The 15,229-nt window shown below is 42.2% G+C and overlaps 1 protein-coding gene across 2 annotated transcripts in view; it reads right to left on the reverse strand.

Moving 5' to 3' along the window:
- The window catches only part of PLXNA2 (plexin A2), a 398,388-nt gene that overhangs the window by 107,532 nt on the left and 275,627 nt on the right, over positions 1–15,229 (reverse strand). For both annotated transcript variants that reach the window (XM_028734447.2, XM_028734448.2), the window contains exon 12: positions 14,017–14,216. In XM_028734447.2, coding sequence (XP_028590280.2) covers positions 14,017–14,216 — 200 coding nt within the window. The remainder of the gene's footprint in view (positions 1–14,016; positions 14,217–15,229) is intronic.

Below are 15,229 nucleotides of genomic sequence, written 5' to 3' on the forward strand. Positions count from 1 at the left end.
TCCTCTTGCAATTTTCACATGCACTCTAAACACTGCAAACCCACTAATTCTGTCCGGCTAAGAAGGCTGTGTCGTTTACCGTAATCACTCCTAGCCCAGCATCTACATCTCAGCTTCTGAATCATGCCCTGACAACCTACAGGCGTGGGAGGCAACCTCCGTACCTACTATGGTGGAACACAAGAAAGCTGGTGGGAGGCTACAGCTGGTTGTTAGTGGCAGAAATGTCTGCTGGGAGGTTTAGGACTGGCTTTTTATAGACTTTTATAAAAGCTACTAACCTTAAAAGGCTTGACAGTTACTTTGGAGAACTTCATTAAGCTTCGCTTTGGACAGGCACTGAATGTTAAATACCACATTTTATTAGGGAGCAAAGCATTCACACCTCCTTAAATGTCTTTTTGAAATACTAAAAGGGGGAGTTTACTTCATGACCTGTCTATTTATAGTACACCTCTGCCACAAGCACTTCAGCTCCTAGTCTAGGAAAAGGTACCCTCTACAACAGGGGTGGGCGGACCACAGCCATGTCAGATTCACTAGGACCGTAAGATCTACCCAGCAGAGCCAGATGTAAAGGATACATAGTCAGAATGAAGCATCAGGTTGTCTCTAAGCACATTCTGAGCTGAAGAAATTGCTTTCGGTTCAAGAACTGAACAGAGGTCCCAGCCTTTCACACAAAAGTATGCCTGCAGACACCTAATTTAGGTGGGGAAAGTCAATTTGTTGTTCCTGTTGATAAAGCAATTGGGAACCCTGATCTACTGCAAAGCACCCAGAGATTTACCAGTAGATCCTGATCTCCCTTCTGCCCACCACTGATCTACAACCACCAACCATCTCCAGTACACCATTGCCTAAACTTCAGTGCACTGTGCTCAAATTATAACCTGAGTACCACTGTGTACTCACTCTCCACTCCCACTACAAGTTGGTCTTCTAGCTCACATATGAGTGCCATGGGCTACATGCAGCCTTTGGCCAACTTTGGTGAGGTATGCAGGACCTCTTCCCACTGCTTAGCTCTAGGAACAGAGGAGTGGTGCTCCTATGACAACACTCATCAGCTGTTCCTATCACACCATGTGCTTTCTTCCTCTTGCTGTCCACCTGATTGGTGCTGGGAATAACTGAGGAGTGTTCTGATGGGATCTAGACACTCCCAATGACTTCTCTGAATGCAAGCCTTCCTCACTCAGTTCTTGCCCTCAATCAAATCACAGCCAAACCCAATTCTTTCCACTCTCACTTACGTTTCTTAATTTTTCTCACTTCACTTCTGCTCCTTTATTCTGCAAGTCTAAAACCATATTATGCTCCTTTATTCTGCAAGTCTAAAATCATATTATATTAATGCAAAACACATCCCAAGATATAGTTGACTGTGCAGGTACCATTATGTATAGGGCTGCATTGTGTTCTAAAAAACACTCCTTTCTTTCTCTTGCCTCTGCTTTAGTTCCCATCCTCCCCTCTGCATTCAGCCCTGGGACTAAAAGCTTTAATCTCTTCACTGTGTAGCGTCTGTTACACTCCTGCTTTCTGTAACTAGCACTCTGCAGTGTGTCTTGTATCATTTTCCTTTGCAAAGCATCATGTGTCTACAAAGGACACGATACAAAAATCAAATTGCATTATATTATACTAAGCACCGTTGAAGGCCTGCTGCTGCTAATGTTTACAAGTCACCCGTACACTATGGTTCACGATTCTTGACAGTTATTTCCCTTACATCTGTATGTTATTTTAAAAATGCATTTGCTGCAGCATTTGCATCACAAACTGAGGTGCTTTGCCCCTCCCATAAAAATCCAAAGCTTTTACACACACACACACACACACACACACACACACTTATTTATTTATTTAGATACTGGGAACGTTTCTTATCTGACTTGAGTCAACAAAACCTTACTACAATGTCAAACAACGCAGTGTGGCTTTTCTGTTTTCCAAATGTTTTGACCTGGAAAATACCCGAACCAGACTTCCCATTCGACCTAGATTTTAGTGGCCGCTAATTGAACAGTTTTGAAGGAACTGTGTCACAATGCAGCCACGGGGTTAGAACAGATGCATTCAATTAATTACAGCTGGGGAAATTCAGTAATAATCACAGAAGGCAGCAAATACTTAAAGGGTCCAGTTATATAGACCTCTCTAGACATAACAAGACCAGGCCAAAGTCCAGCCAGCTGCCATGTCTCTGGTATCCAAACTAGAAGCATTTTTTATAAAGAAAAAGAGTAGCTTTTAGATCCTATTTGTATGTAGATTCAAGGTAAATTATATGAGTTGGGGCCAACTTCAGGTTTCTTTTGGCATTACCGTGTTGACATAAAACCAGCCACACAGTTGCTATCCTTTTACTATAATCCTCTACCTATAATATTAATTAATTTCTTTCATTTATTTATATTTTACCTTTCAGGATACAAATTCTTCTAAGGAACACCAAACTACAGCTTTAAAAGCCACAATAAGTAAGATCAACATATAAAATTCATCAGGATCCTTCTCACGGGGCAGGTGGTTGTAGAATGGCTCTGTGGTTTGGGAAGGGGAAGGTCCAATTGAATCAGGCTCTGGGGTGGTCTTTGCCTGTTCTTTCTCTCTGAAATCCTTCCCACAGGACAACTGGTAAAATGGGGTGGGAGAGCAGCAGGCTCTGAGGTGATCTTTGTGACATGGTTATGGCCTACTCACAGCTTCTCTCTTCAAAAACTGACAGTTTGCTCAGCTTCCATTCCCTAGAGGCAAAAAGACCATTGTAGCTCCTTCTAAGTCCCAATATACAAGCCGGTTTTCTGGGAAATTGAGCAACTCCTGCAGTAGTTAACACCCTGACAGTTGCACCTACCAACTTCTAAAAGGCAAGAACAGCACATTTCCATCTGACAGGTGGCTCTGTCCTGCCAATCCATCAGAACCCAACTTGAGTCAAGAGCCCTTAAGAATTAAATGTTCCCAACATTTCTTTGCCACTTTCCCTCCAAAATGCTGCACTGCTTTTGAGGAGAAACCTAAATTTGTGTAGGCATATCTTTCATAGGCTACATTTTTATTTTCTTAAAGCACCTTTCTGCCCCTTCATGTGGCTAGTCCATTTGGATTCATGTGTGCATCAGTGGGATTTGACAGAGAAAACCAACCTATCTTGGATTCCTGTGAGAGTTGCATGACAATGGGATATTCTATTAGCCTCCCCACAAAAGTATTTGCTTTGCTTCCTTGGGGTTCAGAACAAACATAAGGGGAGTATGGTGGAAGGCCTACCTCAGCCCCCCCCCCTTTCACAGCTGGCCTACGCAGATTGGCAGTCATAACAGAAGAGGAAGAGTATAGCCTTCCCTTTACAACCTTTGCCTCTTTCCCTCTCCCTCCTGGAATCAGGACAGGCCTGAGAGGGTGGAGAAGGGAACGTCTAGCTGGAACTGGCTTTGAGGTAGCCTTGACTGGCTCCTGGAATCCTTCCCACACATCAGAAGTTGGTACAGCAGCAGCCTATCACACAGAAATTTAGCAGGCGGCGCTTTTCCTAGAACAGAGATAAATGATGGAAAAAACTAAAATTCTGTGTGTCAGGCTGCTAAAGGCACAAGATCAGTGGTGTCAGAAGATGTTAATTAAATATGTCATAGAAATGCTTGCTCTGGGTGAGGGGAGGGGTGTTATTAGCATCAGCAACCAAATTACAGCCAGATCATTGTAATTATCATCTATATTTCACTTTTCAGCTCTGATCCAGCAAAGCATGTGCGCAGCAGTCAGAGATGTGCACACAGAGCCCTTTTAAAAAGCTGCAGCTGTACTGATGATTGGTGGGTAAGGGGGAGAGAACGGAATTGAATCCAGTCCCCAGGTAGCAGATCACTGGGATCCTAGCTTAAAAAAGAAAAAGAAAAAAAGATTGTGTGCAGTAGCTATGAATACTAGATTGAGCTGGGAAATCACATGAATAGCACCCTGCTGCATATACAATTCCCTATCCAGATAGGGATATATATGCAGAGCCTTTTTCTATTAATGCATAGTCCCTAGTTAGCTGGTGTGTTAATACACAAGATGCTTAGTAATCCTTACTGCATTCATCGTTGCAACAAAGAGGAAAGGAAGGAGGGTGTTTCTAGGACAAACCTCCAACTCCTGGAATTTGCTACTTGTGAGTTCTAATCCCAACTCTGCCAGCATGTCACAATGCTCCAGCTGCTTCTGATATTTAAAGCCCTTTACAATCACTGGATAAAAGAAGCCACGCAAGGCAAAGTATTATATTATCATTATGAAGGTGTCAGTCAGGAGAAGTATCTATGGGGACGAACATATATTAGGAAACGTCCTCCAATGGTTCTCCTCAAAGCCTGTCATCCAAGCTCCAAAATATTAATTGCCCATCACAAGGCTTCGCTGATAATAGGAAAAACCTTATTTGCCTGCCCAGAAACTGAAACAGGAGTTATTTTAAAAACATTTTTCCTATAGGACAGGTGCAGAAGAGGAACTGAAAAGCAAGACTACATAAGCACACATGTGTTATAAGTCAGACCATTCTCCACTCTAATGGGCAGCAGCTCTTCAGGGTTTCAGACAGGAGACACCCCCAGCTCTAGCTGGATATTCTAGGGATTGAACCTGAAACCTTCTATATACAGCCTTTGCCCATGACTCAATTATGCTCCTGTACCTCTTAATTGGGACGCAGGTGGCGCTGGGACGCGGGTGGCGCTGTGGGTTAAACCACAGAGCCTAGGACTTGCCGATCAGAAGGTTGGCGGTTTGAATCCCCGCAACGGGGTGAGCTCCCGTTGCTCAGTCCCTGCTCCTGCCCACCTAACAGTTTAAAAGCACGTCAAAGTGCAAGTAGATAAATAGGTACCGCTCCAGCGGAAAGGTAAACGGCGTTTCTGTGTGCTGTTCTGGTTCGCCAGAAGTGGCTTAGTCATGCTGGCCACATAACCCGGAAGCTGTACGCTGGCTCCCTCGGCCAATAAAGCGAGATGAGCGCCGCAACCCCAGAGTCGGTCACGACTGGACGTTTTGGTCAGGGGTCCCTTTACCTTTACCTTTACTTCTTAGTTACCTCCCATCATCATTAATTTAGCTCAGTCCTGTGGTCTGCTGTGCAAAACAAACAACTGGATAGAACTGGGTAAATGGGCCAGTATAGCCTTGCAGGTCATGATGTTGCACTGATACAATACAAGAAACAGCAACTAAGCAGAAACTCAATTTCTGCAGCATAATTAGACTGCAAAGACAAAAGGGGGTAATATTCCAACATGTGGGTACCAGGACCACATAAACCAAGCAGCACCTCTTTAGCAAAACAAACATAACTGACACACAGCTGCCATTGCTGTGCTGATACATGTACCATATTAACACAGACACCATCCCACTGACATTCACAAGTCCATACTCTGCAGAAGGATGAGAACAGGTGCCGTGTATGTGTGTGTGTGATATTTTTAGAATTTTGTTTTGAGCATATTATAATATATTCCAAGGTCTCGGAACAGCAAGCGAGAGAGGAAAGAGAGGATAAATAAAATCAATTAATCACAGGTGGGGAAAAATGAGCCCATCAAGTCCTGTAATAAAAGCCATCTTGAACATAATAGCACCGTATCTGACAAAAGAGGGGAGGGGAGAGTTGCAAAGTTGTGGCCTTTCAAAGCTATACGAATAACATACGCTTTTTGTTCCATGGTTATATTTGTAGCTGGCTCCATCCCAGTAGATGAGCCCAGCAGGGGCTCAGCACATCCACAGAGCTAGTTCATCAGCCTGGCATGATCACTTCTTGTCTCTGTCTTAGCTGATAGTATATTCCAAACCTAATTGTTATCTCAGCAGAGCAACTCCATTATTCAGCCTGACACTCCTCCCCGCACAACCCCCGTTAGCTGTTTGTTGCAGTGATGTTATATTAATGAGGCCTGCAAATAAATGAATAGGAGATCAGAGCACTGCTTGTTCATAAGGAAGCTGATTTTTTATTTATTTAATCACTGATGCTGCGGGCAGCAAGGGAAGATTTATGCTGTCAGGGGGGACATGGGATAGATCCCAACGATGCACTGTGTGGATGGAAAATATTTCATGTTAACATGTACACTATTATTGATTTTTCTTTTATGTCAACAAGTAAAGATCCCCCTAATCTCCACTCCCCATTGGCTCATTACCGTTTTAAAAAGCTTACATCGCCTTGATCTGTTTCCAGTGTTTCTCAAACTTGGACCTCCAAGTATGTTGTTGGACTAAAACTCCCATCATCCTTGGCTAGCAGCACCAGTGGTCAGGGATGATGGGAGTTGTAGTCCAACATTCGCTGAAGACCCACATTTGAGAAACACTTCGTGGAAATAATAGTAATCTTCCTCTGATGCAATTTTACCCTCTTCCTCTATTTTCCAGAAAGTTCACTTGCAGTCCTATACAATTTTGAGGGCTGGTACAGCACTCCTGGATAGCTCAGTCAGTAGAGCATGGAAGTCTTCATCTCAGAGTTGTGGGTTCAAGCCCCAGGTTGGGCAAAATGGTTTTCAAAGCATGGTTTCAGAACCTGGGTTAAATGGGAATCCTGGGTAGCGCTAACCATATCTAATGATACTGCTGGAGTAACGCTTAACTGACGTTAGACTAGGAGTTCAAATTAGTGCTCCAGAATGCAGAGGGTGGGGAGAGATTTTGCAATCCTGTGGTTAAGAAACGAAATGCTACATGCGTACTGGTGCTCAGGAGTATGTTCTTAGTTCAATGGTATGAACTCATCATGCCTGCACATAGTTAGGCTGTATAAACTGGCTGATTCAAACTTAAGTAGCCTCACTGTTTTTCACTCATGGAAATCATTGATACAAATTACTATCTACCATGGACATTGAGAGTTGATGAAGAGGAATGGCCTAAGATTTTCCTCTAACTCTAATTTGAATTCCTGTTAACAAAGATGAGTTGTGTTCATTTCCTCCTAGACAATCAAACCAATTATACCATTCTTTCATAACTAAGGGGTCTTATGCTCCCCCCCAACAGAGGCTAAACCATTATGCTTTTCTCTTCCACAACAGTCCTATAGGCAATCTGAAATCATCGTAACACCTAGTAGAGTCCAGTACAATTCACAAAACAATCCTATACATGTTTGCTTGGTAGCATGTTATATTGCTATCAGTAGGTTGAAACCAAGTTATTGTGAGATCTGAACAATTTCCACGTGTGCAACGGAACTTTGCATCCCACCTCTACTCATTGTAAACCCCACAAGCATGTACACAAGCACACCCACCCAACAGATCTGGTCTGGAGGTTTGTGGGAACTCTCAGGGAAGGTTTGTGGTATGAGGGATATGCAGAAGAAGAAGAAGAGGAAGTTCTGGTGTAAGTACAGAAGGTGTTTGACTTGTGGAATGGCTTTGCTGGATGCAACCCTATGGGCCTTACTCTGAGGTAAGTGTGATGGAGCATGTTTCTCAGTAGACACACACAGCCTGCACTATTAGCCTGCACATTCTGTCTTATGACCCTGACTAAACTGAGAATAGTCAACATCAAACCAGCTTTTTCTATCCTCACTTTCTCTGTTTGGATTAACATCCTGTCTGATTAAGAATTCCAGAGAATTAATTAAAGTCCCAATAAAGATATTGTAGATTTTGAAATTTAACTCAAGGATGATATTGGAGAAACAACTTGGCCAGCATTTGCTGTGAGATGTTTCTTTGTTGAGTCAAGGAATTGCTTTTGCCTTCTGGTTCGCTTGAGGAAAGGAAGTGAAGTGAAATCTCTGATTTCTGAAAATGTTACATCTGTCTGAATGTTTCATTTGGAAGGAAAAATTGTTCTCAGATCCCTTTTCTTGCTCCTGGTGACATGCAACCCCCAGGTCTTTGCACACAGCACAGAGATCTTTGTGAGAAGAACAACTTTAAAATGCTGAGAAGGCAAGTTTGTTTATTTATAGAAGGGCTCAAGGTTTTGATTAAAAATAAAAAATGGAAACTAAACCCCTTGGGATGAAAATAAAATGCACTAAGCCCATCAGGTTGGCAGAAAGGGCGGGTCTTAGTGTCACACAGAATCAAGCTGAAAGAGAGGAACATTGCTTGGTTCTAATGGCTGTAGAAAGGAGATGAAAAGTTCAGTCTTGGGCAAAGAGCCAGCATAATGTCTGTGCTTTGCTTAAATACTATTGAAAATGAAAGGCTGTGGCTAACAAAGCACCAAAAACCTAGTGAATATGGGATACCAAAGTTAGCTAAATATATTTTCACACATGCTTGCATGTTGTACTTTCAGAGCAACAATGGGGGGGGGGCAGGGAGCTTTATTTAGTCCCTGATTATGTAGAGGGGAAGATCTGCAGTACTATTTTTCAATAATCACTTACAAACACAATATTCATTTTAATAGTGGGATGAGCTTCATAATGGTGTGATTGTTTGCCCATTTGTTTTGCCATGGATTTAAAAAAACCACTGGTTACGCTTCTTGTATTAGTCAGCCATAAAAGTAAATTAACATAATTGCCTGGGTTTTTGCATAATTGCAATTTATATATAACATTTCTATCCTACTCTGTGCCTCTGTTAATACTCTATTTATTATTGCTATAATTGTATTGATACTTTATTTTTCTTTAATTATAACCTTCTTTGAGAACAACTTTTGAAAAGGCTATACATTTGCCAAACAAACAAACAAACAAACAAACAAACAAACAAGAACATAGAGAAACAAAGACTGAACCACTTTGCTTATGAAACTAACAAACATCTGAAGTAAATACTAGGAGCCAGGAAGTGCTAAATCAACAGTTGCTACTTGTCACTCCCCCCCCCCCCAAGCTCTTGAGGAAACTTAACAGCAACAAAATTGATACCAGGACTTAGTGTGGTATTTCTCTGGAAATGCATTTGATCTATATCCAACACCCATTTTGGTCTATCTAATACTCATTTTCTCCACAAGGTATCATTTTCATTTGAAATCAGTTATTTCAATCATCCTAGATTATTCTTCCTGCCATTTTAGTATCCTTAGCATGTGCGTCTCAGTTCCATGTACAGTGGTACCTCGGGTTACATACGTTTCAGGTTACATACTCCGCTAACCCAGAAATAGTACCTCGGGTTAAGAACTTTGCTTCAGGTTGAGAACAGAAACCGTGCTCCGGCAGCGCGGCAGCAGCAGGAGGCCTCATTAGCTAAAGTGGTGCTTCAGGTTAAGAACAGTTTCAGGTTAAGAACGGACCTCCGGAATGAATTAAATACTTAACCCGAGGTACCACTGTACACATTTGAGTTTTTGCAACCATTTCCTCTTTGGTCTCCACCTCAAGCAATCGCAAAATATGTACTATAGATCAACTTCCCTACCCTGGGGCCCTTCAGATGTTTTGGACTACAACTCCCATCATCCCTGACCCTTGGCCATGTTGGCTAGGAGTGATGGCAGCTGTAGTCCAAAACAAGGCTGCTGCAGATGTTGCAGGATCTCATTCAACAAATGAGCTGATAGGGCTTTTGAGTGTTGACTGGTGTCTCTGTGTGACATATAAACAGTATGTGCTTTCACAAGAGCTCTCAAGTCGGGATTTGGGGATGATTGAGTGAAGTTAATTGAGACTCATTTACTTAGAATAAATAGGTACCATTTCTTGTCAAAAAGTAATAAACTGAAGCACTAGGAGTTGTTGTTTTTAACTAACAACCCATAAAGAGGGTGAGGAGTGATTCAAGGGAGCTTAATGAGGAATGTGGGAAAAAGTGGTGAAAAGAATATTCTGTTCAAGTAGCCATTCCAGCCATTTGTTCAGCCACTGCTCTTCAGAATGAGCGAAAAGGAAACATCTTGCAGTACTTACTGAGAACTCCACAGCCAATTGTTCTTTGCAATTGTTATAGGAATCCTAAGGTCATATATATATATATATATATATATATATATATATATATATATATATGAAATGTTCATAAATGTACAAGGCAAACACATGTGCATAAGTATAGTGTCCGAAACAGTACAGGAGAGCAATCCTGAAGTCATTTTGACTCTCCCAACTGACCTCAAATATTCCTCTGCAAGGAGGAAGGAAATGGGGAAAGCTTTCCAGTTGTCTTTGGACTGTAGGGGCATTACACCTCCCTTTGCAAATACAGTCTGGCAAGTATCTGTTAAGCTGAGCAAACTATCAATTTATGTAAGAGATTTGGGAACTAAAGTATTTACCATCACAAAGGAATGGCCAGACTGCCCAGGTTGAGCAATGGTTGACCATTATCAGGTATCCTGACAGACAGGTTTTCTGCTGTAGACTGCCTCCCCCCATGTATGTATGATGTTTTGGGGGGTGGTCTTCAGCTACAGGGAAGGGAATTTCAAAAAGTCTATGTAAGACCTTGCACACCATTTTTCTGGGTTCCTCTCCTTCCACCCTGCGTGGGGGGAGTGGGGGACCCTGTTGCAACAGTTTAATAAAGATCATGCTTACTAGCTGCTTTGCTTCTCAGTATTCTCTGGTTGGCCTCTGTTATTTTCTCCTACCGATAGAGAACCTACTTAAGGACTCTATATGGGCTCTTAGATACCCGATATGGGAAAGGGAGCAGTATCTTTCTTATAACACAATGGTGCTGCAAGCCCCCGTCTTAATTAGTCTTATTGGTTTGCATAAACTCTCAGTTCCTCAGCTCTGAAGTCTCTCTCTTTCGCTTCATTGGCTTTTAAGAGATTGGCATGAAAGAGCTTGCCTACTAATCTGCTCCTGCACACTATGTGGCCAATGTGTTGCCACAAGCAAGGGCTACCATAATAACCATGTTGATAATTAGAAAGTAGTGCACAGATGCTGGGATAGCTCAGTCGGTAGAGCATGAGACTCTTAATTTCAGGGTCGTGGGTTTGAGCTCCACATTGGGCAAAAGATTCCTGCATGGCAGGGGGTTGGACTAGATGAGCCTTGTGGTCTCTTCCAACTCTACAAGTCTATAATTCTATGCTTGAAACAAGGAGACATCATTATCTATGTCAGGAATGGGGAACCTTTTTACCCCAAGGATGACCTTCTCTTGTGGACAACTCTCTGGGGGGTCACAAGGCAGATGGGGCAAAGGACAAAACGTGTGTGGAGCCATGGATGTGAATCAAATGTTTGTGAAACAGACTAAACCCAGTTGTGTTAAATCAGAGATTTTTATACACATATCCCCCATCTAGGCAATCAAGATGCCATAGATTGTTTAATTAGCCAAAGGCCTAGGAAAAGAGGAATGTGTTTGCCTGGCGCCTAAAGATATGCAATGAAGTTGCCAGGCAATGCCTCTCTGGGGAGAACATTCCACATGGGGCCACTGAAGATAAGGCCCATTCTTGTGTTGCCCTCTGGACCTCTCATGGAGGAGGCACACAAAGAAGGACCTCAGATGATGATTGCAGGGTCTGGGTCAGTTCACATGGGGACAGGCAATCCTTGAGGAATTGCAATCCTGAGCCATTTAAGGCTTTATAGGTCAAAGCCAGCAAACTGAATTGGGCCTGGAAACTAACTGGCAGCCGGTGAAGTCAGGACAGGATTGGTGTTATAGTCTCACCATCTTGTCCCTATAAGCAGCCTGGCTGCTGAACCAGCTGAAGTTTCTGAACTGCCTTCAGTAAAGCTAACCTAGAGGTTACCAGTTATCCCCCTTCCTCATGGTGGATCCACTCCACATCTATTAATATATTTAATTTTATTAATACTATATAAGCATTAAATGGTATTAATAGAAAGAATCATAGTTAATCAATATAAATTAAAACACACATAGCATTTTATAAACAAGGATTTCCCACATCACATCTGTTTTGGCCTTCTGTCTCTGCTTCTTCAAGCTACTTCCTTCCTGATGCATTTGCCATTTGTGGCAAGATGAACCACCATAAAGCGCTATACAATCTGCGTAACTTGCCCTTAAATAATTTCCTGTTGATTAAAATGAGGACCCTGTAAAAGACACAATGGATTTCACCAAACTAATGAAAAGCAAACCTCCTCCAAAATGCATGAATATTTGATAAAATCTAAACTGCCCAAGTATGTTTTATGAGCTGAGAAAAATCTAAAGCATGTTTTGGAAAGGGGAGGGGGACTAACGTCACCCTTAGAGTGCAATGCAAAATTCTAAAACTGCCACCAACAAGCCAGTCTTCATTATATTTTCTCCCTGAAATTTGGCCGAGCTTAATCCCTGATGAAGTAAATTCTCTATGGCAAAATTCTCTATGGCAAACTTCCGGACTTTATAACACTGGCACTAAAGAACCAAGTTACTACTCCCGCAGTTCTGCAATGAGGCTGATACTGAATCTGGCTCTCTATTTATAGCATTTTTACAGAGCTCTTTAGCTAAAAAGGCTCCCAGAGTGACTTACAAAGATCAACAGTAAGACAGTCCCTGCCAAAATCTTTTCATGTAACAAACTCAGGCTTCTACATAAGCATCTGCCTAGTAGCCACAAGCAAGGTACTGAATACAGGCTAGCACATGTACCGGTAATTCTATGCAGGCAAGTGAGCAGGCTTGAAGAGGAGGCTGAACATGCAGTGATCTGCTAGAGGAGGGTCAGAGCTCTCCGTGCCTGCTTCATCAGCCCCCCACAGGCTAGTAAAGTTGTTTGCAGGCTAGTAATTTTTATGGCCCTGTTTACAAGGCTGAACTAATTCTATATAATCTCTGGTCAGAAGTTAAGTAGAGATTGTTCTGCCTCTGTTATACACCAAATTTGAATTAACTAGAGCATTAAGAATACTTATTTGACAGGGCATTATTATTTTTTAATTTTTACTATGGTCTTTAACTGGGTGATGCTTTTATAGCTACAAGTACTGGCACTGCTCTGAGGCTTTCTCTGGTAAGTCACACAATTCTGAAATTTTGAAGTAGCATTGGTATAAATATCAAGGTAATGAATAAAGGAAGCTCGGTGTCTGGAATCAACAAGCAGAGGACCAGTGATTATCTCAGTCTGTAGTTTCACTACTGAAAGCTACTGCTAAACATTGTCAGTTTCTACCAATGACAGCATCAGAGAGAACAAAGTTTTCATAAGACTATTGCCCCCTGCACTGGCCTGCAATCCAGAGAAATCAATTACGGACTAATTACTTCCTTGTTTTAATTAGTGTGCCTGCCGAAGGGCAGGGAGGACACCCTCATACTGATGTCTGAGCCTGACAACCGAGAGTGGGTGATCAAGGCCAGTAAAAGTGCATGTTGGCCGTGAAGCATAGATGCTGCACAATTAATTTAATAGGAAATCACATACCACTTTATTTTCCACTTTTATGTAACAAGGAGAACATGTTATATTGGGACAAACCAGCTGGAACAAGGAACGGGTAATTCCAAAGCGTATGGAAGTGAAACTGTGGAATTAAGTGGTGGTTCTGCCAAGTTTTGGGGGGGGATGGAGGAGGGGTGGGATCAATATGCCCTCTGTGGAGTCCCCAGATCATCACTTGCTAAGTGGTGGTGGGAGGAGGAGACACACTGATCAGGCAAGCGGAGAAGAAGCAGACAAATGGGTCTCTTTTCTGTAGAGCTTATTCATTTACTTATTTTGGGTGTTTACTTTAAAAGTATCTCCGCATGGCTAATCATCAAATACAGGAAATGGATTTTTAAAAATCCATGAAAATATAACATCAGCCTAAAATTCCATGGTAGAGATAAAACAGGTTCAAACTGGCAATAAAATAGATGGAAAGACCTGACAGAATTAAAAGGTCTTTGCCCTGTGCTGAAAGGATATCAAACAAGGCATCAGGTAAGTGTCTCTGGAAAGGGCATTTCACAGCCAGGGTGTCACTACTGAAAAAGCCTCTTCCTGATCATTATACATTATTGAAACATGCATATTAAGTTGTAATATACAAAAAAAGGGGGGGGGTTGGCTTAAAAATAGAAAGATAAATCAAGTAAACAAGCAAAGAAGTGAATGGAATCCAATTGATTTAAATATCTTTACCTCAGTGATTCGTGGGTTGGAGCATTTGACATTCCTGCTTGACCAGTCGAGCCACCTTCCCCATCCACCAATAGGAGAGGGGCAGTGCTGACGCAGAGTACACCTCCCTTCTCCAGTGCACCAGCCACACTCAAATTTCTGATCTGCTTTCAGGCACAACCCACAACTTTCCCGCTGGGCTGCACATTTGTACAGGTGAACTGTGGAGACAGAGATTGGGAGCATGAGCAGAGAGTGGGAGACAGCCCACACCTGAGAGATCAAATGAGATACACCTGCTCACATTGCTGGAAGGTGTGAACTGATGCTTGTACTGACCCAGATACAAATCTGCCCACCAGGTGAAATGGCCATCTTAGGCCTTTTACTGGGTACCCTCATCTGCCGTTTGATGGGTGACTACTGAAAATAGGGCCTTTTCTGTGGCTGTGCCCTGACTTTGCAACCCCTTTCCAAAGGAAACCTGCCTGGCCCTTTTGTAGGAATCATAAAGGCATCAAGCAAAGCCTGTCCTGTTTACTCACACTGCTTTTTTGTGTGGATGTGTGTTGGGTTACTCTGTCAACTGTTAATGATTAAACTGGTCCTTTTATTGTTGCCATTTATGCATAATGGCATGCTCTCTGATTTTATATGCTGTTTTATGTTTTTATTATATGGAAGTTTTTATGAGATTTTGTTAAACTAGTATGAATGCCAATGATGGAAGGAAACTGGAATAAATGAATGAATAAAGACTTGTCCAGATTATTCCAAACTGGAATAAATGAATGAATAAAGACTTGTCCAGATTGAATTATTCAGCTATCTTCAGGTATCTGGTCTGAGCATGAGAGGGCAGAGAGTTATGTATCATCCCAAACCCCCTTCACTGCTAACTTTACACAAAAGATTGGAAAAGGGCTTGTTTAGCTGAATGTGCTTAGAAGCCTTTCTGTGACCTGGAAACCTACATTTTCTGGATTCCCAGTTGTGAGGAGGCTTCTAATCATGTTCAGACCCTGAGGTGGGGCTGCCCAGTCCTCAACACACTTTTTGCTCTCGTGCATGCGGACTGAATACCTGAAGAGGAGTTGCATGGCTTGAATGTGTAGTTCAGACCAATGGAGACTTTCGGAACAGGACAGCCTGCATGTAAGGTGTGTTCATCAACATTTTGAGGCTTAGTAGTAGAGTTTTTCCATCCCTGTACTACAAAATGTAAATGTCTTTT

This window comes from Podarcis muralis, chromosome 5 (genome assembly GCF_964188315.1).
Source record: "Podarcis muralis chromosome 5, rPodMur119.hap1.1, whole genome shotgun sequence".
In the NCBI taxonomy this organism is placed as follows: domain Eukaryota; kingdom Metazoa; phylum Chordata; class Lepidosauria; order Squamata; family Lacertidae; genus Podarcis; species Podarcis muralis.